This window comes from Trichosurus vulpecula, chromosome 2 (assembly GCF_011100635.1).
Source record: "Trichosurus vulpecula isolate mTriVul1 chromosome 2, mTriVul1.pri, whole genome shotgun sequence".
In the NCBI taxonomy this organism is placed as follows: domain Eukaryota; kingdom Metazoa; phylum Chordata; class Mammalia; order Diprotodontia; family Phalangeridae; genus Trichosurus; species Trichosurus vulpecula.
Window position 1 is genome coordinate 123354992 of NC_050574.1, and position 25156 is coordinate 123380147.

Genomic DNA, 25156 nt, shown 5'->3' on the forward strand with positions numbered 1-25156 from the left:
TGATTTCTTTTGGTTTTGTCATTGATATGGTCAGTTATGCTAATGGTTTTCCTAATATTGAACCAGCTCTGTATTCTTGGTATAAATCCCACCTGGTCATAGTGTATGATCCTTGTGATATATTTCTGTAATCTCTTTGCTAGTATTTTATTGAAATTTTTGCATCAATATTAGGGAAATTGGTCTATAATTTTCTTTCTATGTTTTGGCTCTTCCTGGTTTAGGTATCAGCACCATATTTGTGTCAAAAAAGGAACTTGGTAGGACTCCTTCTTTACCTATTTTTCCAAATAGTTTATATAGTATTGAGATTAATTATTCTTTAAATGTTTGGTAGAATTCACTTGTGAATCCATCTATCTAGTCCTAGGAATGTTTTCTTAGGAAGTTTGTTGATGGTTGGTTTAATTTATTTTTCTAAGATTGCATTATTTAAGTATTTTATTTCTTCTCCTGTTAATCTGGGTAGTTTATATTTTTGTAGATAATCCATTCATTTCATTTAAATTGTCAAAATTATTGCCATGTAATTGGACAAATAGCTCTTAAAATTGTCTTAATTTCCTCTTCATTGGTGGTGAGTTCACACCTTTCATTTTTGATACTAGTAATCTGGTTTTCTTCTTTCTTTTTTTACTTCGAATTAATCAATGGTTTATCTATTTTATTGTCGTGTTTTTTTTTTTCAGAAAGCCAACTTCTAGTTTTACTTGTTTGTTCAAGATTTTCTTACTTCCAATTTTATTAATCTCTCCTTTGATTTTTAGGATTTCCAGTTTGGTGTTTAATTGGGGGTTTTTAATTTGTTCTTTTTCTAGTTTTTTTAGTTGCATACCCAAATCATAAATCTGGATTTTTTTCCCCTATTTTATTGATGTAAGCAATTAAAGATATAAATTGTCTTCTAAGTACAGCTTTGGCTGCTTCCTTTAAATTTTGGTATGTTGTCTTGTCATTTTCTTTAATGAAATTATTGATTGTTTCTATGATTTGTTCTTTTACAGACTTGTTTTTTTAAAATTAGATTATTTAATTTCCAATTAATTTTACTCCCCTATCCATTGTCCATTATTTAATATAATTTTTATTGCAGTATGATCTGAAAAGGATGTGTTTATTATTTCTGCTTTTTATGTCCTGATACATGGTCAGTTTTTGTGTAGGTGTCACGTACTGCTGAGAAAAGGTATGTTTCTTTGTATTCCTATTCACTTTTCTCCAGAAATCTATCATATCTAACTTTTCCAGAGTTTTATTCACCTCCTTAACTTCTTTCTTGTTTATTTTTTTGTTAGATTTATCTAGTTCTAAGAGGGAAAAGTTGAGGTCCTCCACTACTATAGTTTTATTATCTATTTCCTCCTGTAATTCATTCAACTTCTTCAGAAATTTAGATGCTGTACCATTTGGTGAATATGTTTAGTATTGATATGACTTCGTTGTCTATGGTACCTTTCAGGAAGATATAGTTTCCTTCTTTATCTCTTTTAATTAGATCTATTTTTGCTTTTGCTTTGTCTGAGATCATGATTGCTACTCCCCCTTTCTTTGCTTCAGCTGAAGCATAATAGATTCTGCTCCAGCCCCTTACCTTTACCCTGTGTTTATCACTCTGCTTCGGATGTGTTTCTTGTAAACAGCCTATTGTTGGATTCTGGTTTTTAATCCATTCTGCTGTCTGCTTCCGTTTTATGAGTGAGTTCATCCCATTCACATTCATAGTTATGATAACTACGTATTTCCCTCCATGCTATTTTTTGCTTATTTATCCCTATCTCTCTCTCTTACCCTCCATCCTTTCCTTCCTGGCAAATGTTTTACTTCTATTCTACTATTTTCCCCAGTATACCCTCCCTTTTATCAGTCCTCCCCATCCCTATTATCCCCGTCCATTTTTACTTCCTTATAGGGTAAGATAGATTTTCTATATCCAGCTAAGTGTGTATGTTATTTTCTCTTTGAGCCAGCTTTGATAAGAATAAGGTTTAGGCTTTGCCTGCCAGCCCCACTGCATTTTCCCCTCCTGTAACAACAATGCTGTTTGCCACTACTATGGCTGCGTAAGACCAACAACACCAACACTACATACCTACAGTATGGGGAGAAGGACACACCCTCAAAAAGGACTTCACTTGGACACTTTGTATTGACTAAAGGAATTGTAGCTTGCTGTGACCTAGGGGTGGATGGTGTTTGTATTGTAAACAAGTGTTTTGGGGAATGATACTGAATGATATGTTTTGTTATGTTGTTGTGAATGTTATGCTTTAGTTCCCTGATAGGATCACAAGTATAATTTGTTCCAGGATCCATGGCCATTTAGATTAGATTAGATTTAGATATAAGGCCAAAGATCCTGGCAGGGGTGGAATGTGATGTTAAGCAGGGTAGGACATTTTTGTTATCTTCCCTCTTGGAATGTAAAGCCATAAAGTGCCTTTGATTGAGTCTTGCCTTCGTTTGAATCAAAAGTCTTTGATTGTATCAAGAGTCTTTGACCTGCTTAAGCCATGGGAAGGCTTAAGTCACATGGGTTTGAGACGCATGATTGTGATGCTCTCTGACCCTGAACAGGGTATATAAGCTCTGAGGTTGGCGTTTTGCTTTGGGGGCTCTCACTCACTGGAAGAGTGTTGTGTGATTTGATCAGATGAGACTCTGGATAGCTGCTGGAGCCCCCCACTTTGAAAACCAAGATGTTGGTGCTTCTCTCTCTGGTAACTATGTAATTCTTTGGTCAGACAGCTAGAGGCCTGTCTGTTGATAACTCTGTGTGTTTATTCTGTTTATATTGTCTCTGTATTTTCTGTTTATATTTGCTCTGAAGTTCCAGGTGCTGACTTCTCCCTTGAACTAAGTGAATGATACATGTATGTTTGATTAAAGTGAGATTGTTGACCCCTTAAAGTTGCTTTCCTTAGAAAAGCAGATCAAAGAATCTGTGCTAGCAGCCTCCTTGTGTGCTGCTGTTGTTGGTCTCACATAGCCGCAGTAGCTGCAAGCAACATTGTTGTTACAAAATGGCGTAGTTGGCAGGATCTACAGATCAAAAGGAAAGCTTGGGGCCTGGAATACTTGTTCATTGTTTCCAAGTTGTGGTGGCTATGTTTCTGTGGAGCCCCAAGAGCAGCAGTGGCCTGAGGGAAAACAGGCAAATAGCAGTGAAGGGAGTAGTTTTCCGGAAGCCCAGAGCAGGGGCCCTGAGAGATAACCTCTCCTTCCCCCTCCCCATCTACCATTATAATAGCTTTTTCATGCTTCTTTTATGTGGGATAATTTACCCCTTTCAATCTCCCCTCTCCTTCTTCCAGTGCAATTTTCTTTTTCACCTCTTTATTTTGTTTTTTGGGGTATCATCCCATCAAACTCACCTTATAGCCACACCCTCTGTCTACATATACTCCTTCTGATTGCTCTTACAGTAATAGAGTTGTTGAGTTACAAATATTATCTTGCCATAAAGAAATATATACAGTTTAACCTCGTTGAGTTTCTCATGTTATCTCTTTCTTGTTTCTTTTTTACCTTTTTATGCTTCCCTTGAGCTTGTATTTAGAGGTCAGATTTTTTATTCAGCTCTGATCTTTTAACTAGAAATGCTTGAAAGTCCTCTATTTTGTTAAATATCCATGTTTTTCCTTGAAAGATTGTATTCAGTTTTGCTGGGTATGTGATTCTTGGTTGTAATCCTAACTCTTTTGCCTTCTGGTATATCTATTCCAAGCCCTCCAGTTCTTTAATGTGGAAGTTGTCAAATCCTATGTAATCCTGACTGTAGCTCTACAATATTTGAATTGTTTCTTTTTGGCTACTTGCAGTACTTCTTCCTTGATCTCTGAGCTCTGGAATTTGGCTGTGATATTCCTGAGAGTTTTCATTTTGGGATCTCTTTCAGGTGGTGATCAGTGGATTCTTTTAATTTCTATTTTGCCCTCTGGTTCTAATATATCATTGCCATTTTCTTTGATAATTTCTTAAAAGATGTTGTCCAGGCCTTTTTTTTGATAATGGCTTTCAGGTAGTCCAATAATTCTTATGTTATCTCTCCTGGATCTGTTTTCTAGGTCAGCTGTTTTTCCAATGAGAAATTACACATTTTTTTCTATTTTTTTTTACTTTTTTGATTTTCTTTTATCATATCTTGATGTCTCATAGAGTCATCAAGATTTTGGTTTCCTCTTGTTCAGCTCTAATTTTTAAGGAATTATTTTCCTCAGTGAGCTTGTGTACTTCCTTTTCCATTTGGCCAATTCTGTTTTTTGAGGAGGAATTGAAATCAACCTTACCATTTTGTAATTTGAAAAATCTGTCTCTTTTTTTTAAAACTGAGAGTATATTTATTCCAGGCTTATAGCACCTCTCCTGATTACTGTGAATTTTTAAAGATCACCTACATGAAAGTTACAGTTACATCTATAAATTTTTTTCAATACCCTGGAATATAGTTTATCTAGGCCTGTTGACTTAAACTTGGATAGCAATTTTGTGCTTCTTTACCATCTCTTCATTTATCTTAGGTTTTACTTCTTCTAACCACTTTTGTTCTGTACTTTCCAGTCTAGAAAGAATTTGGCTTATATGGTAAAACCAAAGCAAAATAGTTGAATAATCCTGCATTCTGTTCCATCATCGAGTAACAGCGTACCATCTATCCCACCCAGCCATCATCCCCATTATGCTCTTCCTCTTGTTCCATTTTGAAAGCACTTTTTATTGTCCTTAGGACTCATTGTATACCTCATTTTGTTCGGATTTTTGGTGTTCCAGACATTGTTATAGGACATTTTACTCTTCTTTGTTCATCCTTAGTTATCTGTCCATTGTTCTCTTAAAATCAGATGTGGTTATAGCAATCTATTTTACTTCTTAAGGGTAGGAATAGGAAGAGGGACTAAATCTGTGAATTCACTCATATAGGGAACTCCTAGAGAAGGAAACATCCTCTGTCAATGCATTTTGGCACCTTTTCTGTAACTTTTATCATTTTAGTTGCCTAGAACTCTGAGAGGTTAAGTGATTTGCCCAGCATCACACTGTGAGGATGTGTCAGAGATAGAATTCTAGGTCTTCCTTGATCCAAGGCCATATTTCTATCTACTACACCGTATTGCCTTTTATTTGTTATTTAATTTTAAAAAGGTTTCCTTGCCATCTTTTGTTTTTACATTACAATCTGCTACCTCTACAAACTACTTCATTTTATAGAAAGGAAACTGAGATTCAGGGAAGTTACATGGCTTTCCTGAGGACACACAGGTAGTAGGAATCAGAGGTGGTACAAATCAGAATTTGAACCCAGGTCTTCTGACTCTAAAGCTTATGCTCTTTCAGCTATGCCATGGTACCTCCATTAATTTAATGTGATAGTACCACTATCACCCTTCTTACTTGTGACTTCTTTTGTAATTTGTTCTGTACTTTTCTGTGTATTTTTAAAAATGTTTCATTAATGTTATTTTCTATTTTTGGCATTGCTGTCAATACTCTTTCAACTTTCTCCCCCAACTTTTCAAAACCTTCCCCCAAATAAAATCCTTCCTTATAATAAATGATTACAGGTAAGCAAAACAAATTTGTATTATATTGTTTATGTCTGAAAGTGTATGTCTCAGAATCTACACCTATAGTCATTCATTACTTCTCCATATCTATCATATAAGTTTTCTTATGCTTTTCTGACTTATTCATGTTCATCATTTCTTATGATACAGTAGTGTCCCATTACATATATGTCTAATAATTTATTTAGCCATTTCCTAATTGATAGAGATGTACTGCAAAAATTATTTTCAAAAATATAGACAGAAGGCACTCTACCAAGCTCCTTTTATAAAGCAAACATAGTTATGATACCTAAACTAGGAAGAGATAAAGCAGAGAAAGAGAAATGTAAACCAGTTTCACTAGTGAATGTTGATGTGAAAAATAAGGAGACTGTAGCAATAAATCCTGAAAATAATTCATTGTGACCAAGTTGGGGTTATATCAAAGAAGCAAAGAAGGTTCAACATTAAGAAAGCAATCAGCATAACTAAATAAATATGCCACAAAAATAAAAATCACATGATTATTCTAATAGACACCAAAAAGCCTTTTACAAAGCATAGTACTTGTTTATGTCAAGAAATCTAAAGAGCTTAAGCATGGAAAGACTTTTCTTTAATATGATCATTGTTTGTGGAGAAACACTAGAAGCTCTACCAGTGCAAACAGGGGTAAATCAAGAATGCTCCCTATTTAACATTGTTCTAGAAATGTGAGCTTTAGTGATACAAGAAGATGAAATCAAAGACATAAGTATTAACAAAGGAATAATAAAATTATCCTATTTTGCAAATAACGTGATTACATAGTTAGAAAACCCTGGAGAATCAGTGGAGAATCTAATTGAGATGATAGCTTCAGCAAGGTATAAGAATACAAAGTAAATAGACAAAAAATTATCCACATTTCTGGAGAGTACTAACAAAAACTAGGAAAAAACAATGAGACTCCATTTAAAATAACTAAGTTTGCATACAGTATTTGGAAATTAACCTACCAAAACAAAAACAAGATTTATGTAAATACAACTATAAAGAGGCAGTGTAGAATAGTAGATAATCAGTCTCAGAGTCAGGAAATCCTAGGTATAAGTACTGCCCTTCTCACATAATGACTATTTGAGCCATGGCAAATCTCTTAACCTCATCAGGCAATTCCTAAAAACCAGAAGTTGCAGAGAAAGTGCCTATATGCATTAGAGGAGTAGAGGGTTTTTCCTCACCAGTGAGTTCCTATACCATTAAAATCACAGATCCAGGCCTTATCTCTGTCTCTGTAACTATAAAACATGTTTTTAGAAATAAAGGGAAACAATAATTGATACACCTTAGAGTTCACAGAGCACTGTATTTATGTCACCTTGTTCTGGTCTTACTACAGCCCAGTAAGATAGATGCTGTCATCCTCATCTTATATTAGAGGAGACTGTATGAGATGTACTTGGGGTCACCCAGCTACTAAATGTCTGAGGCAGGATTCAGTCTCAGGTCTTAACTCCAATTCCAGAACGGAAAAAGAGGACTGTGTATGAAATTATAAATATATCACATACAACTTATTTTTAAAGTATCTACTCAATTCAGTATGTTGCCCTCAGACTGTATCGTCTAGCCACTGTGCCACCAGTTTTGACTGCATGACTTTTTTTTCCACACAAAAAGAATTAAATCAATGAAGATAGAATCACCACATCAAAGAAGATTGCCATACAAATTGGACAAAGATGAATAAAAGTAGAAGTAATAATATTCATGTGTTAATAGTGAAATATTATTCCACGGAAACTTGGAAAGATTTGTAAGAACTCATGCCTGAGTGAAATAAGCAGAACCAAAAGAACAGCCCACATGATGACTACAGTAAGAGCAATTCAAAGATCACAAAAAGGAAAAAAATAACTTGAATAATTGAGCTTAGATAATGAAACATACCACCTTCCTTCATGGTGGGTGGTGGAGAGGGAGTGGTATAAGCAGAACTACTACTATGACAGTATTGTCAGATTTATATCAGATTGTTTTGTTTTTCTTATGAGGAAGGGTTCACATTGGAAGGGATGTTGAAATGACTGTAACATAAAGGGAAAACACAACAATGAAACATTTTACAATAAAATAAAAAATACGAAACTCTGAAGATACAAAGAAAATTATAATGAGAAAATGGGAAGTTGTCTAAAGAGACTGAGGTGGATAGATAATACAGGGAAGTCATCAACTTGGAGATTTAAAAAAAACATGAAGAAAACTGAATCAAGGGCAGGTAACAGAGGTGAATGAAAAGTGTGGCCCAGTTGTGTAAGAACCTCATCAAATGTGCTAACACTCAGCTGAGACCGGCAGAAAAAGTTAGAGTCAACGCAAAGAGGTTGTTTCATTTTACTTATAAATGCATTGGGAGGGGGGAAAAGGATCAAAAGAGGAAAAGGACTATTGCTCAAGGTGGAAACCAGACAGTTGGAGAAGGTGGAACTATTTAACTCTTGTTTTGCTTCAGTTTCTTTTACCAAGAAGCATGATCTTTGGCCTAGCTAATTGGGAGCTAATATTAATGCTATGTAGGGAGATAGTAAGAGATCACCTACTTGACTTTGATGTATTCAAGTCTTTAGTACCAAATGTACTACATCCCTAGGTCCTAAAGGAACTGGTGGATGTTACTGCTGAGCAACTGTCAGCGATTTGTGAAAGTTGATAGAAAATGGGAGAGGTACTGAAGGATTAGAGAAGGGCAAAAGTTCAAATTTTCAAAAACCAAAAATCTATGCAGTCTGCAAATATGCCAGTAAACAACTTAAATTCATTTCAGAATTACAGAATGTATTATTAAAGGGCTAATAACGTTGGGAGGGGGGAGCAGTTATTCCCTCTGTTGATTATCTCTAATTTGTCCCATATGTAGCTTGTTTATACATATTGTTTGTATGTTGTCTCCCCATCAGACTGTGATTTCCTTGAGAGTGGTGACTGTCTTTTGCCTTTCTTTGTATCCACAGTTTAGCACAGTGCCTGACACATAGTGGGTGCTGACTAAATGTTTATTAAGTGATTTATAAAAACCCAGCAATGGCTTCATCAAGAATGGGGCATGACAAACTTAACCTCATTTCCTTTTTTATAGGATTATTATATTGGTAAATCAGTTAATGGTGCAGACATAATTTACCTAGGTTTTAAACAAAGCCCTTGACAAGGTTCTTCATGATTTTTCATCTGGAAGAGATGGAGATGTGGGCTAGATAAAAAGTTAATTAAATCTTAATTACATTAAGAGAATTTGGGATTTAGGCAAGTAATAGTCCTATTCTATTTTGCCCTAATCAGACTACATCTGGAGTGTTAAATTCAGTTCTATGAACTACATTTCAGGAAGGACATCGATAAGCTGGAGAATGTCTAGAGGGAGGACAGCTGAAAGTGAAGGTCCTTAAAATCATTAATGCCCATATGATGAGCACTTAAAAACTAGAGATGTTTAGCCTGGAAAAGAAACTACTTGGTGTGGAATAGGTCTGGTAAGGGTGTAGGATTATGGCTATCTTCAACTATTTAAAGGGCATCGATGGGGATGAAAGGTTAGACTTCTTCTTCATGGTTCAAAAGGCAAAAGTAGGAACAGGGGTTAGAAATTGCAAAGCAACAGGATTAAGCCTGATAACAAAAGAAAACTTACCATTGGAGCTAACCAAAAATGGATGGCTTGCCTTATAAGTGCATAGGTTCCCCCTTCACCAAAAGTCTTCATGCAAATGCTTATCACTTTTTAGAGGCATATAGAAGGAATTACTGTTCAGATACCAGTCAGATTAGGTGGATTTGAATGACTCTTCCAACTGTGAGATTCTGTGGTATTCCTAGTAGACATCTTAGAAAAACTGAGATCCAGTGACCTGCTTAAAGTCAGGCAATAAACAGCAGCACTGGAATGTGAACCTAGTATTCTGTTTCCAACTCTGTACTTGTTTATACTAGACCACACTGCTGTTTAGGTGGATTCATACTGGGTTCTCCTTAATTCTCTGTTCTGTTTATAGACATTGGTTCATCTAATTTTTCCCTGAGAAAATGAGTTTCTCAAACACAGGAGCTTCATTTTATTTAAATTATGAAACTTCAGAAGGCATACTGTTGTACAACCTGAGAGCTGATAATAGGTGTTGATTGGGACCTAGAACCAAATGTACTCTAGCATAAAGCCCCTGTGTTTGTGCCTGTACTTTGATTTTGCTTTTATGATGATGTTGAGGTGATCCTTTGTTCTGGAAGCAATACCAGCAGAATGGAAGCTCTAGAAAGACCTGCCATGCTAACATGACTTCAGGTACAGGACTGGTGACAGATTTTCTGTTGTCAGAGGACCTGGTTAGCTATGTAAGCAAAGGCTTTCCAGGATTTCCCAACAGTTGATGTTTTTTGGGGGGGCCACGGAACTCCATGACTGTGGCTGTGAATATAAAATATCCCTTAGTACTGTATGAATGACCCTCTTCTGTTTCTCAAGTCATTGTCATAATATGGCAAAGGGTGTGCAGAGATTCACATAGCTCTTAAATGATCTACAAGAATTAATTTAATTAATTGTATATTCAGTGTGAGATCTTTGTGTAATTGCCTGCCAGTTGATAATAGACTATAGGAACAGAATCACATATGTATTGACATTCTTTCTCTAAATGAGGCCAGATGACATGAATTTGTAACTAAATGGAAACGTGCCTCACAGAGTTTCCTCTGAGAGTCAAGTTAAAAGGCGGGAAGAGTTGGTTGCATGGTATGCCCAAAGGCAACAAGAAACATCATCATTTGATGGAACTCAGTCTTCTCAGATTTCAGTGGTCATGATAAGCAAAAGCAAACAGACCACCATGAAAAAAACAATTTGGAAAATATGATTCAGAGTCAAAAGATGGAAGAATACTTAAGTTTTGTAGACTATTCAAGCCTCATGTCTGAGTGTTATGACTAATTCAAGAAAATCAACAAGTATTTGATATGTTTATCACCTTCAATATCCTTTATCACTCATATTCAACCTCTCATTATCAACTGATTTTCTTCCCCACTGCTTTAAAACATGCCACAGTCTCCCCTGTCCTTAAAAAACCTTCACTTAGACTCTGTGGTCCCCTCAAACTATGATCCTAAATATCTCCTCCCATTTTCAGCCAAACTCCTGGAAAAAGTTGTCTATGCTGCCTCCACTTCCCTCTCCCCGATTCAACCCTTTGCAATCTAGTTTCTGACCTTATCATTCAACTGAAACTGTCCTTTCCACTGTTGACCACTTTTTCCTCCTAGATATTCTTTCTTGATTTTCCTTCTGCCTTTCTGACTATTCCTTCTCACTCTCCTTTGCTGGCTCATCAATTACATCATGCACCTAACTATTGATTCTCCCTAAGGTTCTGTCCTAGGTCCCCTTCTCTCTCCACATTCTCAGTAACTTCACCAATTCCTATAGTCTTAATTATCTCTATCCCAGTGACTCCCAGATCCATATATTTAGTCCCAGTCTCTTGTCAGATTTTCAGTCCCACATCCCCAGTTACTATTGGACATTTCAAACTGGATGTCCAAGACACATCTTAAACTTAAGATGCCTAAAACAGAATTCATTGTCTTTCCCCTTAAGTTCTCCCATCTTCCATATTTCACAATTTCTTTTGAAGGCACCACTAGGTTTGAAATCGCAGCATTGCCCTAGACTCTTTCCCCCTCTACTATTCCATGTATCCAGTCATTTGTCAAATCTTGCAGCTTTTATTTTCACATCTTTCAAATTCTAGCCCCTTCTCTGTACTCACATAGCTACTGCCTTAGATCAAACCTTCATCACCTCTCCTAGATTATTGCATCACTCTTCTGATTGTTCACCCTGCTTCAAGTCTGTCCCCACACCAGGCCATTTCTATGAGAAATCTTCCTTAAATACAGAGCTGACCATATGACTCCTCTATTCAGCCAATTCCATTGGCTTGTTTCTAGGATAAACTATAAACTCTTCTGTTGAGGTTTTAAAGACCTTCACAACCAAAGCCCAACTGACCATCCCATTTTCACTGGACATTACTCTCTGCCTCTCCCACTACTCTTTGATCCAGTCAAATTGGCTTTTTTCTCCTAATACACAATACTCCATCTCTAGGCTTTGTACCCTTGCCCTGGTAATATGTCTTCATGCTTGGAAAATGTTGCCTCCTTACCTCTGCCTCATAAAGTCTCTTCTCTGCATGAAACCATTTCTGATCTCTTTTCTAACTACTAGTTCCCCCCGCCCCCAACTACCTTGTATTTAACTGTTTTGTGTATTTTTATATTTATTAACTTGATATTGATACTGTATGCATTTTGTGTGTACTTATCTCCACCATTACAATATAAGCTCATTGCAAGTAGGGATTGTTTCATCTTTTGCGTTTTATCTCCTGCGTCTAGTGTATAATAGGTGTCTACTACTAACAACTTGCAACCAACAAATACTTGTTGGTTAATTCAGCATTACAGAAAATGAATTTTACTATCTTAGGCAAAAAAATAACATGTCATAGATATAGCAGTCATTTCAGAATCACTTATCTTTGTGTAGTCATATTATTAACCAGTTAGAGGAAATGTCAAAGTAAATGCTAAATTGAAAGAAAGTGGAAAGATGAGAAGACATGTTCATTTATAGCAGCTTCAAGGTTAGCAAATTGTCAGAAGTGCAAAGTGGACAGAAGTAAAGAATTTGACTGTAGAAAAATATAACTGATGTAAAATAGTTATCATAAGAGACCAAAACTGTATGGACTAGCAGACATTTGATCTCTTTGTTAAGCGGAGAGATTTGGCAGCTGAGACTGCCACTGGTTTAGAGTACAAGCTCACTTGTACAACATTATTAAAGAAGAATAAAGATCATGAACATCCTTGTTTCATACAACAGCAAAAAGCTGCTAAGTAAAGAACCAGGCTGCATATAGAGTATGGCATGAGGTCCAGCAAAACCAGATTATTGAAAGAGTATTTGAAGGTGAAACTTGAAAGAGGAAAAATAAATATGAAATAGAACTGGTCTGCCAGCATGTCTAGTCATCTCTCTTCATCAGAGATGATCATGGAAACCTAAATTTGAACTCTACTCTCTTAGTACGCCATGAGGTACGTGAGAAAATTTTGAGAAGGATGGCTGGATCTGACCAAACGTATACAGAAGAAATCAGGTTATCTAAGAGAATGTTCATGGAAAGAATGAAAGGTATGCTTCAAAGGAAAAACAGAATCCAAAGAAATAAGAGGGGAAGTGATATCATGGGCACTAGTAGAGTACTGCCTATTGTTGGCAGTGGCTTTTGAATGAGACACAGCCTATGAGACATGACCGAGTACTTACATGAGATGGTTTAGTTGAGCCAAATAGTAAGAATGAGAAATAACAGAAGAATGGGAAGAGGGCCAAGATATTAAGATATTAAAGGAATTAAATGAAAGTCCCCAGTGCCCCGAGTTAGATCCTCTGGAGGACATGGACAGGAATTTCATAAGCTAAAAAGGCATGGAAGGGGTTTGGTCTGTATTATGGAGTTATCTCACTGATAAATTCACATATCTATCAAAGTATAAAGTATTAATACACATGAGAGAGAAGATAGTGATATTAATGTAGCTTATTGACAGCTCAGCAAATATTCTTTCCACTTAGGCATGTCACAGAGAAAAGGGAGTTTTAAATTTGGGGAAGCGATGATGCCTTTGAAAAGGCATCATTCATTCTTTAGTAAAATTCTTTCTTTTCCAGGCTCAAGGGCCACCTCCTCTAAGAAAGCATGTCTAATTGTATAGTGCACTTCCCCAATTGTAAGAATCATTCTCTCCTAGCCTCTTTCTTAGTAGATTGCCTTTACCTCTCTATCCTTGTGGTCATATTCTAACATGATTAGAATTTATTTTGTTTTTACCACTAGGGTGTAAATTTCTTGAAAACAGTGACTATTTCTTGTTTAATCTTTTTATCCCCAGCCCTGAGCACAAACACCTGGGACAAGGTAAGCACTTAGTAAACATTAGGCGAATTTAGTAGTTTTATTAATCCAGGTAAAGTGCAGTGTATGAGCACAAGAAGAAAGGACACTTGTTAGGGGTTCACCTGTCATTACTCTTATACATAGGTGCTGCCCGTGAGTAAAAGCAGCCAAATGATTACATTCACCTTTCAAAATGGTTGTGTGGCTACGCTACGGACAAGTGGAACTGAACCAAAGATAAAGTATTATGCCGAGATGTGTGCATCCCCTGACCAGAGGTGAGCACTGAATCTTAACGTGAGGGTATTTATGACTTTGCCAAGTCATAAGAAGTAAACTCTGCATCTCTTAGCACACTGCAGTCAGTAGTTTTCTGTTTTCTATTTACCAATGACTGAAGTTTAAACTGAGTTTAAAACTGTAGGGTTTACTCACTTCCCAGTTTTAAAAGAGTTTTTTCTTGCCCCTGTGAGGCCAGCAGTGCAAATATTGATATCTCCATTTTACAGATGAAGAAGCTGAGGGGCTAAGAGGTGGTTATTGGCTCAAGCCAGGACTTGGTAAAACCAGGATGAGGTCACCTGAGTGCATCCATTGTTCCTTTTAACATACCATGCTCTTGTCTTGACAATCAACAAGCATTTGTTAATCATTTACTTTGTGCCAACCACCATGCTAGTCTCTGGGGTGTAAATATGAAAGTGAGACAGTTCCTGCCCTAAAGGAGCTTACGTTATACTGGATACATCAGTAAATACTCAACCCTTTTTCATTATTTGGCAGTTACACCTTGTCTACTTAACCATGACGATTTCAGATTTCACCATATTATTCTATAATACTGGAACTGAATGTTCTCCACAGGTTGTATACTAGAGATTAATGCTGATTCCAGGATCTCGGTTTGTTCAAGTTCCTGTTATTTTTGTTTTGCATCATTAAGTCATCTGGCCTAGGAATATTTTTTTTGCTTTATTCCAGCTAAAACCTTCAAGGTTCTTTGGTCATTACAGAAACCTCTTTTTTTCCCTCAACAGAAAGTCAAGTATTTAACCTAGTGCTTCTTCAAAGTCAATGTGTTATCAGTTAATTTATTTGGACCTCAGTTTTCTCATTTTTAATATCCACATAGTAATACTTATACTAACTGCCTCACAGGAATATTGTGATGAGACTTTTTATAAAGAAATTTACATTTAAAAAGTAATTAATAATTTTTAGCAGATGTAAGCCTATTTGAATTTTTTTTAGTTTGGGAAGGATTTTTAATTTAATTTTTGCTTTTAAGGCTGCAAGTTCTTCTGTTAAATTCCTTTTCTAAAGCCTCATCTTACAAAGTTTTTGAAAACTCTATCAGGAGAACAAAAACTTTGGCAGGTCCTATGAAGCTGAAAAGGCTTTGAGCATGGGCTTAGCAATGGACTATGTGTCGTTAGCTGAGGCCAGACTGCATGCAGAAAGGTGCATCCCCAGAGGCTTGGCTACCAAATGAGTGTTTTTGGCCATGGCAACTCAATGAACAGAGTTCTGAGGGCATTTGCCTACAATTCCTGATGTGGAGGAAATCATGGACCCTTGAATAATTGGGATAATGTTTTGAGTTACAGTGTATCTAAGCTTTTATTTTTTTTTTCCCTTCAGTGATATTGCCTTACTGGAAGAAGAACTGAAGAAACTCATCGACGCTCTGATTGAGAATTTTCTGGAGCCCAGTAAGAATGGACTGATCTGGCGATCTGCTTAGACATCTAATAGGCTGTTGCTCTACAAATGGCTCTTTGCACTGTCATGTGGAACAAAAGATCCAAGACCTACATCTAACCTTGATATTGTGTACATTTATCTATTTCAGAACTTACTCCTTTAAGACCTATAATGAAGTAGGATCTTTTTTGTCACCTGATTTAACCAAGTTGCATAAGCTTGAAAGACTTAAATTTGAAAGCAAGTGAAATAATTGAGATTTTCAGTTATTTTGACCAAAAGTCACATACACTGAGCATTAAAAACATACTCTCTCCAGCCTTCGACTTGAAGAGCTCTGTAGAGGTCATGCAGGAGTGAATTTTCCTCTTGTAATTTGATTAGGTTTATTTTTTTTGTGTGTCGTCCGTGTCTAGTACAGTTCAGACAAAAATTAGCTAAATGTTCCAAATATTGTTTGTGGTTGTCAAGTTATTTAGGGGAATAAAGTATCATGTTGGTGAGAATACAGTGCAGCTTCTTTAGTACCCCTCTGGCACTGGCAGGGGTCTTCATTTACAAGTATGTTAAAGTAGAGTAGTTACAATATTTAGATTAGGACAAGATGGTGTTTTGGCGTACGGTTTTAGCACCTTTGTTTCAGGTGCTCTTTATCAGTTGTACTTTTCCCATGTGTATCTCTAAAATACTAATGTTTATCGAACAAATAGTGGCAACTCTCTTGGGAAGCTTTGTTTTTGACAAATCTCTCAGTGCCTTCCAAGGGCTTTGGTGTGAGCTGAGATACTTTGATGTGAGCAAGTTCTAGCTATATTTTCCCTCTCAAACAGGGGCCATTGAACATAAGAGTGTGTTTATAGAGGTGGTGGTCAGCACTTTGCCTTTTTGTACAATTCTTCCAGATAGGAAAGGTGCTCGGCCTACTTTGTCAAATAACTAGGGTGTTTCTAAAAATATCACATAAGATCTTCAAAAGAAGCAGGTATTAAATCATATACTACTATTGTTAGGGATTTCCATGTTAAAATTCAGTGTCACTATTTGTAAGGAGAATTGTGATAGAGAGAGATCCAAATTTCAATTAAAAATAAACTTCACTTAAACAGATCTTTTTAAGCAGCTTCATCTGCTGTGATAAAGATAATTCTGTTAATGGGGTTTTTGGATAGTGTGCTAATTTATTATGGCTTCTTTGAAATTCACTTGTTTTCTAAGATTCCTTTAAAAAAATCAGTGTGGAGAAAGTTGTCCTAATCCAGACCAATTATTATTTAATATTTTATTTCATCCCTTTTTAAACACTACTATTCAGCTAACACACAGAATTTGAAAGTAATTTTTAAACTTCGTTTCCCCTTCATAATTATCTCTCAAAAGTTCTACAGACATAACGTATTTAAGTGGGAAGATGACGGGGACTCTTCTGCCCTCCCCTTTGGTGGCCCAGTTGGGCACCCCCAGATATCAATAACTTAGTTTTCAAATATAGTTAAAGAGGGGTATTTAGCCTTCGTTGGTTACTAGAAGATAAGCCACTACTCTCTCGCCTTGGACAGCAAGTTTTCCTCCTGTCTGGTTTCAGTATTTAAATACTAAACAGCATGGAAATATCATGTGTCAGCAATGCAGTTCCTACTCTTTAAAAGCTGCCATGTAGGTTTTGATGTGGAACCAAATACTGGACAATTATCAAAAACATTTACTTTAGAATCAGGTTGATTTCTCCAGCCTTTCTGACGAGGAGATGATCTGCTTTCATTCCATAGAGCTGTATCTTTACAAAATTGCCATTGGTTAGTTTAGCACTCTTGTGAAAAACTCTAAAAAGGGAAAAAACTTCCATTTTACCAATTAGTTTGTTTAGTGCCCCCTTGGACTGCTCATAGTTATACTTTACAGGATAGTTATTGCGTAAAGAATGCAAAGTAACAAGGGTAAAAGTTCCTTAGATATTAAGGTCCTCAAGTAAGAGGAAACAACTGATAGAATTTCAGTGACCCAACATATGTCACTACCCAGCCAGTCTGGTCGAGTAAAATCATAGTTCCAGTTTGAAGTTGTTACATCTGTTCACATTTATTTGAGCTCAAAATTACATTTAAAAACTGTTTTGCCACCAGTGTGAAAAAAAAATGTTCATTTGTTTTCCCCTTATCTCTCCCCAACCTTGTCCTTGAAGCTGGATCATGGATGACTTGCATAAAGGCGAGTAACCAGTTATAAAGAGAACCACATTTTTTTGTGTATAATTGATGGTGACAAAGGCTTTGCACTAAATAGGAAAAAACTTGTAAATTTTTGTTTGGTTCTATGAATGTATATTGTAATGTAGGAGATTGTCTTTGTTGCACAGGAACCCATATGATCAATATTATTTTTTTGTAGTAAAAATCTGTATTTAAGTGTCTACAAAATAGAATGAAGCTAAAAAAGATGGGTTGTCTCCTTCACTCATTAAAGCCACGTTGTATGTTTCTGATAATGAAGAGAACAATTTTATTTGGCCGCTTCACAAGTATACAACATTGAATTCAAGGTGAAAAATCTTTGCTGCTTGGATTATTATTTCCGGAATTGAATATTTTTAACTTTTTTTTTCTTTTGCTTTATCTTGTTTACAAGACCTGTTATTTTTATTTGTACGGGGAATCTCCTGATGTGGAAGTCCCTGCCCCCACTCCCCCCCAAAATAATCAACAACGCATGGATGGTTTAGTTTTAGTAAGTTGCCTTTAAGAAGTTAAGTGACTTGCTTGTAGTCACACAGCTAATTTGTGTCAGAGGCGGGACTTTACCAGGCCTTCCAAACTAGTACTCTATGCTGCCTCTAGACTTATTTAACTTACACAAATCTTTCAAAATTCTCCAAGAATATAGCTTCAGGGATGATAAAGAAGAGAAGATCAGTGTGGTTGCCAGCTTCATATATTTGGAGGATTGTCATTAAAAATAGTGATTAGATATGCTCACGTCGACTCAGGTGAGAACTAGAACCAGTGTATGGAGTTAACAGGGAGGTAGAGTTTGGCCTAATATAAGGAAGAATTTCCTCATGATTTTATCTTTAAGGGAATAAGTTTCCCATCACTAAAGATGTTCATGCAGAGGTGGGATGCCCCTTCATCCTGTATGTTGTAGGAGAAATTCATGTGTCAAATGAAGGATTGATCTGAGACCCCATCTGGCTCTAAATTTCTGGGGTCCTAGGGTTTGTATGTAGATGTACAGCTGGCTAAAGTGTCAGTTTTAAACAATGGCGGGCTCAGTTATATAGACCCAGGACTTTAGTTCAATGTTGTTTTTTTTTTTAACACTTTCTCTTACAACATAGAAGGTAGAACAGGGATAGATTTGCATTAGTTTGTGGAAGATATAAAATTTTGAGGCTTCCCAGAAACTTGAAAAGAAGGGTCAGAGTTCTAAGTTGGGGGACATAATTTTTAAGTTAATTAAAAATATGGATTGGAGAAGTTACCAGAAAGGCCCATCAGGCCAGTATAGAGAGGAATGTACCTTTATGGAAGAAAATTAAGTAGTTATAACACAAAAACAAGATGAAAATGAGAGATTGTGTATAAACAGAGCACATAAATATTGATTTGAATATAGACCATTCTCTTTCGAAAGGGAGAATACTGTGTAAATATATACACATATAGGTATTTACATACCAAAAAAATCCACCAATAAGAGGCTACACTTTATGCAAGCCAGATTTATGTGGGGAAAGTCCAGATTATGTTTAGACCAGTACATTATCACAGTAATATAAGGAAGTTGAACAGTAATAGTTACAGAATCTGAGGTGGAAAGGATTTCCAAGGGCCTCTAGTTCAACATGTACCCCCAAAAAATCTCTTCAACATCTCCAAGTGACCATCTAGCCCAGAACTTTTTAATTTCTTTTGTGTCCTGGACTCCTTTGGCAGCTTGGTAAAATGTATGGACAACATCTCAGAATGATGCTTTTAAATGCATAAAATGAAATAGATTCAATTTCAATTATATTGAAATACAATTTATTTGAATATGTGTGTATTATATTTTGAACTAAGGTCATGGACTTTATGTTAAGAGTCTTTGATTTAGCCCCTGGACACTTCTAGCTGTGAGGAACTTGTGTTAATTTACATTTGCTCTGTAGCTTACAAAGTATTTTGCTCACCACAACTTTGTGACAAAAATTTATCTCCATTTCTAAAATGAAAAAACTTGAGAACAGACAGGTGATATGACTTGTCCTGGAGTTCTAATGGAGAAACTAAAAGTGAGCCTACTGCTAACTGCTTTAAAGAGCCAATATCAATATGATAGAGGGTAGATAGTGGGAGAGAATTCTTCTCTTGTAGTTGGTGGGCCTGATTATTGTGTCAGGCTCCATTCAGGCTCCACAACAAAGTAAAGAACTTGGAAGGGATGATAAACATAGGAGGAAGAAAATTTAAAAATAAATGGACTTGGAATTAAAACTCATGAGAAAAGGTTGAAGGAATCCCAACCCTCCAACCTCAGAGAAGACTGAAGGATAATTTAATTGGTCCTCAGAAGGAAAGCAACATTTGAACTGAGAAAGATGACTAGCTGTTCTCCATTTCCAGGGAAGACAAAGCTAGAGGAGACAAGGTAATGGGAAAGTAGCAGGAGAGCTACATGACCTGGGCAAATCACTCCCCTTACGTTCTCTAGGCCTCAGTTTCCCCATAGTTAAAAGGAGAGATTTGGATTAGATCTTTTAGGTCTTTTTCATTCCTAGGAATCTGAGTTAAGGTGGAAGAACTTCCTAACATGGATTGTTGAACATTTAGAATGTGTAAGGAGAACATGCAGACTCTTGAAGGCTTTAAAAAGCAAGCCACTTTTTCTTCTGATTTGAGATTTCCTGGAGATGGGAATGTAGACTCCTTATACTGACTTCTAATTCCTCCAGGCATTTTTGGTGGGTTTAAATGTTTTAAAGCCCAAATAAATTGATAATTGGGTTTCTTTCTGAATTTAGAAGAAGATAATATTGCAAATATTTTCCCAGAGTTGAGTAAGAAAGGCAGCAACAAATGTAATAAATATATTCTTAGACTTCACTTTTCATTCATTCTGTCATAATGATCTGAACACAGTCCTTTCCATTTTAAGGAATGCCCAGAGCTTTTTGTTTTGTTTGTCTTTACATACAAAATATTTACCATATAGATGTAGGAACTTTGGCAAATCCAGAAGGTTTGAGAAATTGGAGGCTTGGGGATATGTTATTTCAAGAAATGGACCCTTGTTTCTTAAGCAGATTGTATGTATTTCTGGAATATGTCAATGATCAATGAAACAACATCATTTTTAGCTAGAGGACATAATCTTGAAAATGAATGCTCTGTGAAGTGCTACTAACAATGTTTGCTACAAATGTTTTCTATTCATGTTGATAATGCTTAAAACATCCATATGATTCCATTTGGAAAAGTTTCCTTTTGCCCTTTTCTATCCCTTTTCTTCTACCCATTTCTACTATTTTGTGACTGTGAAAAGCTATCATCCTATTACCTTACTGATGGAGTTCATTTGTGGATTGTTTGTTTTGTTACCACCAAACAGAAATGTGGAGGCAAAAAAAATTGAACCTGTTCAAAACTCCTTTGGGTTTGTCTGAATATTGTCAATTTATTATGAATTTTTTGAAATTCATGTTTTCGGAGATGGTTTTGAGAAGCTGATGGGGAAACAATTGTTTTCACCCAAACCAATGACTATTTGAACATTTGATTTTTAGTTTGTTTATTCACTGCTGTTCATCCAAGGATTTTAAAAATATTCATAATAAACCTTCGTTCTTTGTTTCAAAGTATTGGACAGCTAGAAAGAACAGAAGTCAGAGAAGTGTTCTGTCTGCCTATCTAAACAGCACAGCTATACTCAACCCCTATCTGTCTTAGTTTTCAAAAAATAATGTTTACTTCAAAAGTCACCACTTTGTTATCTTGGTCAGCAAGCTTTCTTCTTTCTAGTTTTGGTACTAGAAGCAAGGCAACATAATGGAAAAGCATTGGACCAGGGGTGGGGAACCTGTAGCCTTGAGGACATTTGTAGCTTTCTAGGTCCTCAAGTGCTGACTCAAGTTCTTTGAATGAATCTAGACTTCACAGAACAAATTCTTTTTATTAAGGGGATTTGTTCTGTGAAGTTTGGATTCAGTCAAAGGGCCACGCTTGAGGACCTATAGGGCCACATGTGGCCTTGAGGCTGCAGGTTCCTAACCCCTGCATTGGACTGTGAACCTCAAAACATGGGTTCTTCTCTTGCCTCTAACTTGCAGTGTGACCATGGTCAAGTCTCTTCACCTCTTGGGCCTTGGTTTCCTAGTCTGCAAATGAGGATTCTTAAGGAATCCCCCTAGTTCTGTTACCAGTATCCTCATGGCATTTAATAGTAAAGTCATATAAAGTTATTGAAGCACGTAAGGTACCACATCAAAAACATACACATATCCCTGCCCTCTAGGATCCATAGTATTTTGGGCGTGGATTGAACCTACTTAACGGTAGTTTGATAAATTTATCGACTAATTAGCTTCCTAATCCTTTACCATTATTTTACTGATTATAATAACACTTTTAGAAATTAAAAACAATAAAGACTCTCTTTGCCAAATTTGTTCAAATGATATTTGCTAAGCAACCACATATCTATGTTCAGTTTCTTTTTTTTGTGCAGAGAATAGAGTATTCCTGTCAATGCAAGGTAGGTAGAACAAGGATTATCATCCTTGTTTTTATAATCAAAGAACTGATGCATAGAGAGATAAAATAAAGCTTAGAAATAAATTTTTTAAAAAGGCCTAGAGAAAACTGGCCAGTCACACAGCTGAAGTTCAGTGTCAGAGCCATGAGCCCTGGTTTCCTGGCTCCAAGTCCATTTCTCCTTCCATTATACTATGCTGCCCTTCCATTCCTATTGGGATAATGGCATATTGTCTTTAATGCCTACTATATGCAGCTCTACTGATTAAATGTCTCATATTTATATAGCGCTTTATTGTTTACAAAGTACTTTATACACACAGTCTTTTATTATTTTAATAACTATTATCTCAATAACTATGAAATAAGCAGGACAAAATAATCTTCATTTTACATATTAAGAAACTGAGGCTCAGAAAGATAAAGTAGATTGCTAGCTGGGCAATCTTGGGCAAGTACTAGAAGGGGGTCTTGGTTGCTCCTTTGACTCTTAGGTCCAAGGATTTTCCTCTGTAACACCTCCTACCTCCCAGTTCCAGCAGCATTTAGGAGAGAGCTTTGACTCGGTTTGTACAACTGGATGAACTGAAGCTTAGCTTCAAAGTATCATCTGAGAAGCTCACTCAGAAGCTGAGGGGTAAGAGTATGAGTGTGGTTGTTGGGTTTAGAAATGTCTTAGTGACCAGAGAAAAATGACCTGTATAGATTTGCATAATATTCAAAGACCTCTTCCCCAGCAAATTCTGACGGAAAGACATTAGGCATCAAGAGACCTGGGCCCTAGTCCTGACTGTTTTATGGCCTTGGACAAATTAGTTCTCCCCTCTGGACCTCACTTTCTTTCACTGTGAAATGATAGAACTGTACTGGGTGATCTGAAAAGTCCATCTCATTACCATATTCAGCGAGAGATATCTTAACCCTCCTACAATCTATATTTTAAGGGTGAAGTGGGTGAAGGTCAATTGTGAATGGAGTTATAGAATTGATCCCATAAGGAATTCCCTTCTTAAGTCTGCTAGCATACCCTCCCAAGGGAGTCAAAACTTATTTGAATCTCATGTATTTTTAACCTAATTATAGAAAGCAATGTATCTGATGAGATGTGCTCAAACTGACAGAGGTGAAGTATGGATAATGTTTACAGCACCCTGACCGTTCTTCCAGGCATAACTGCACATACCCCTTCTTTGCTTTATTCTGTTGAAGGTTGGGGGATTATATGCACTGTTGCAAATGAAGTGTTATTTTCCTTATTAGGTGTGTGACTATAAAGGTTTGCACCCAGGGGTCTGAAATTAGAATTGTGACTTTGTTTAGGCCACCTTAACTCCATCAGGTCAATACCTTCTTTGTTGCAGATGATTTTCCTATTGTGAGACCAGGGTGTGTTATAAATATTGCTTGTGAAAATTTGCACTTTTTCCTAAGCATTTGTGTATGGATTATTTTCGTGGTTTTAGCTGAATAAAGTGTTGTTAGTAATAAACTGTTCTCTTCATAATAAGTTTCCATATTTTTGAGTTCTTTGTTCTGCCTTGTTTTGGTTTTGTTAGCATTAACTTCAATATTTGCATCTTCCCAGGGGGTGCAGCTGTAAGGTACTGAATATCTACTTAAAACACTCAGGCACATATTCTCAAACCTCCTTTGAGGTTTGAGATAGCATAGTATTTCTAACGTAGTGTCAGGAAATTCTTAATAAGGCACAGTTATATAGTGCGTTGTAGTTTAACAACAACCCTGTGAGGTAAATAAGATAATAAGATTGTCCCTTTTCTACAGGCAAGGAAAATGAAATTCAGAGAAGTGGCAACCCCAGTGACCCACCTTGTGAATGGCAGAGCCAGAATTTAAACCCAGATCTTTCCACTGCACTAAAGCTGTCTCAGAAATAAGAATGACTTTCAAAGTTCTATATGTCTATAGCAAGCTTGGGTTCTAGCCCTACTTTTCCTACTAACTAGCTATGATGTCTTGTACTAATCATTTTAATTTGTTGGGCCTCAGTCCCCTGCTTCATAAAATAAGATTGGAGTCGGGGTCTCCAAGGTCCCTTACAACTATAATACTCTGTTATAAAACCCTACTTTCCAACTGACTGCACTTTCTTAAAATTTTTAGTACCAACTAATTCAGTCAGACTCCAAGAAATCAAAGACCAGGATGCACCTGTACAACTCCTAATTGAATATTTCTTGAATGCTAATAATCTCCAATCTCATAATTGACTGTGGAAAATAGTCCCATAACCAAGGGACTGTAGGGATGGGAAGACTGAAATTGGCCAAGACCAAGGCAATAATCTGAAAAGCAAGCTAGCATCTTAGTCAACAAAATCTATTCTGAGAACTCCCTTGATTTGTAGCCTGTGAGAACACCCCTGGGGGCCAGGGAACAGCTTCTGCTGAGAAATGCCAGTTACGGCTACTAAACTGCCAGCACCTAACAATTTCTCTCTATTCTCAGTCAAACATAACCACCTTGTTACTAGGGTAGCCAAGGATTTCTTTAGAATTTGAATATTTCCTGCTGATGTCTTTATCTCAGCTTGATCTTGAGATGCCCTGTGGTACTTTTTGTCCCTACCCTGACCATTTCCCCATTACTATAAAGTGTAAAGCAATCCACTACATGGAATCACAGAATGTTCTCATTAGACGGAATCTTAGAGGTCATCTTAGTCCGGGGGTTTTAACTTTGTGTGTGTCATAGACCCCCTTGGCAGTCTGGCGAAGCCTATGTTCCCCTTGTCAAAATCATGTTTTTAAATACATGAAGTAAAATACATAAGATTACAAAGGAAACCATTTTATTGAAAGAATTCTCCCCAAAACCCTTTTCATTAAGTTCAAAGGCCCCAAGTTAAGTACCCCTCAAGTCCCACCATCTCTTTTTACCAGAAGAGGAAACTGAGCCTCAGGGAAAGCTGCTTGCCCAAGGTTACCCGATTAATAAACAGCAGAGCTGGGGCTCAAATGCATATCTTCTGACTCCTTGTGCCTTGTTCTTTCTGCTGCCTTCAAACGGATCCATTCCTCGTGGGCCTTGCTGACTTTAGTCAGCTTTTTAAGGATTCCAGATCTCAGGAACTGATCCATGGGAGCTTGGCCTTGGTTCCAGGACATTCTCCTTTACCATTTTGTTAACTTCCCGATCTCTAAATTCCAACCTGAGGCAC

General features: G+C 36.6%; 1 protein-coding gene across 1 annotated transcript in view; it reads left to right on the plus strand.

Annotated features, from left to right (window-relative positions):
• Nucleotides 1–23482, plus strand: part of PGM2L1 (phosphoglucomutase 2 like 1) — an 81930-nt gene extending 58448 nt beyond the window's left edge. The window contains exons 13-14 of the mRNA XM_036743351.1: nucleotides 13691–13824; nucleotides 15188–23482. Of these exons, the coding sequence (XP_036599246.1) occupies nucleotides 13691–13824; nucleotides 15188–15290 (237 nt within the window). The 3' untranslated portion in view covers nucleotides 15291–23482. The remainder of the gene's footprint in view (nucleotides 1–13690; nucleotides 13825–15187) is intronic.
• The last annotated feature ends 1674 nt before the right edge of the window (nucleotides 23483–25156 follow it).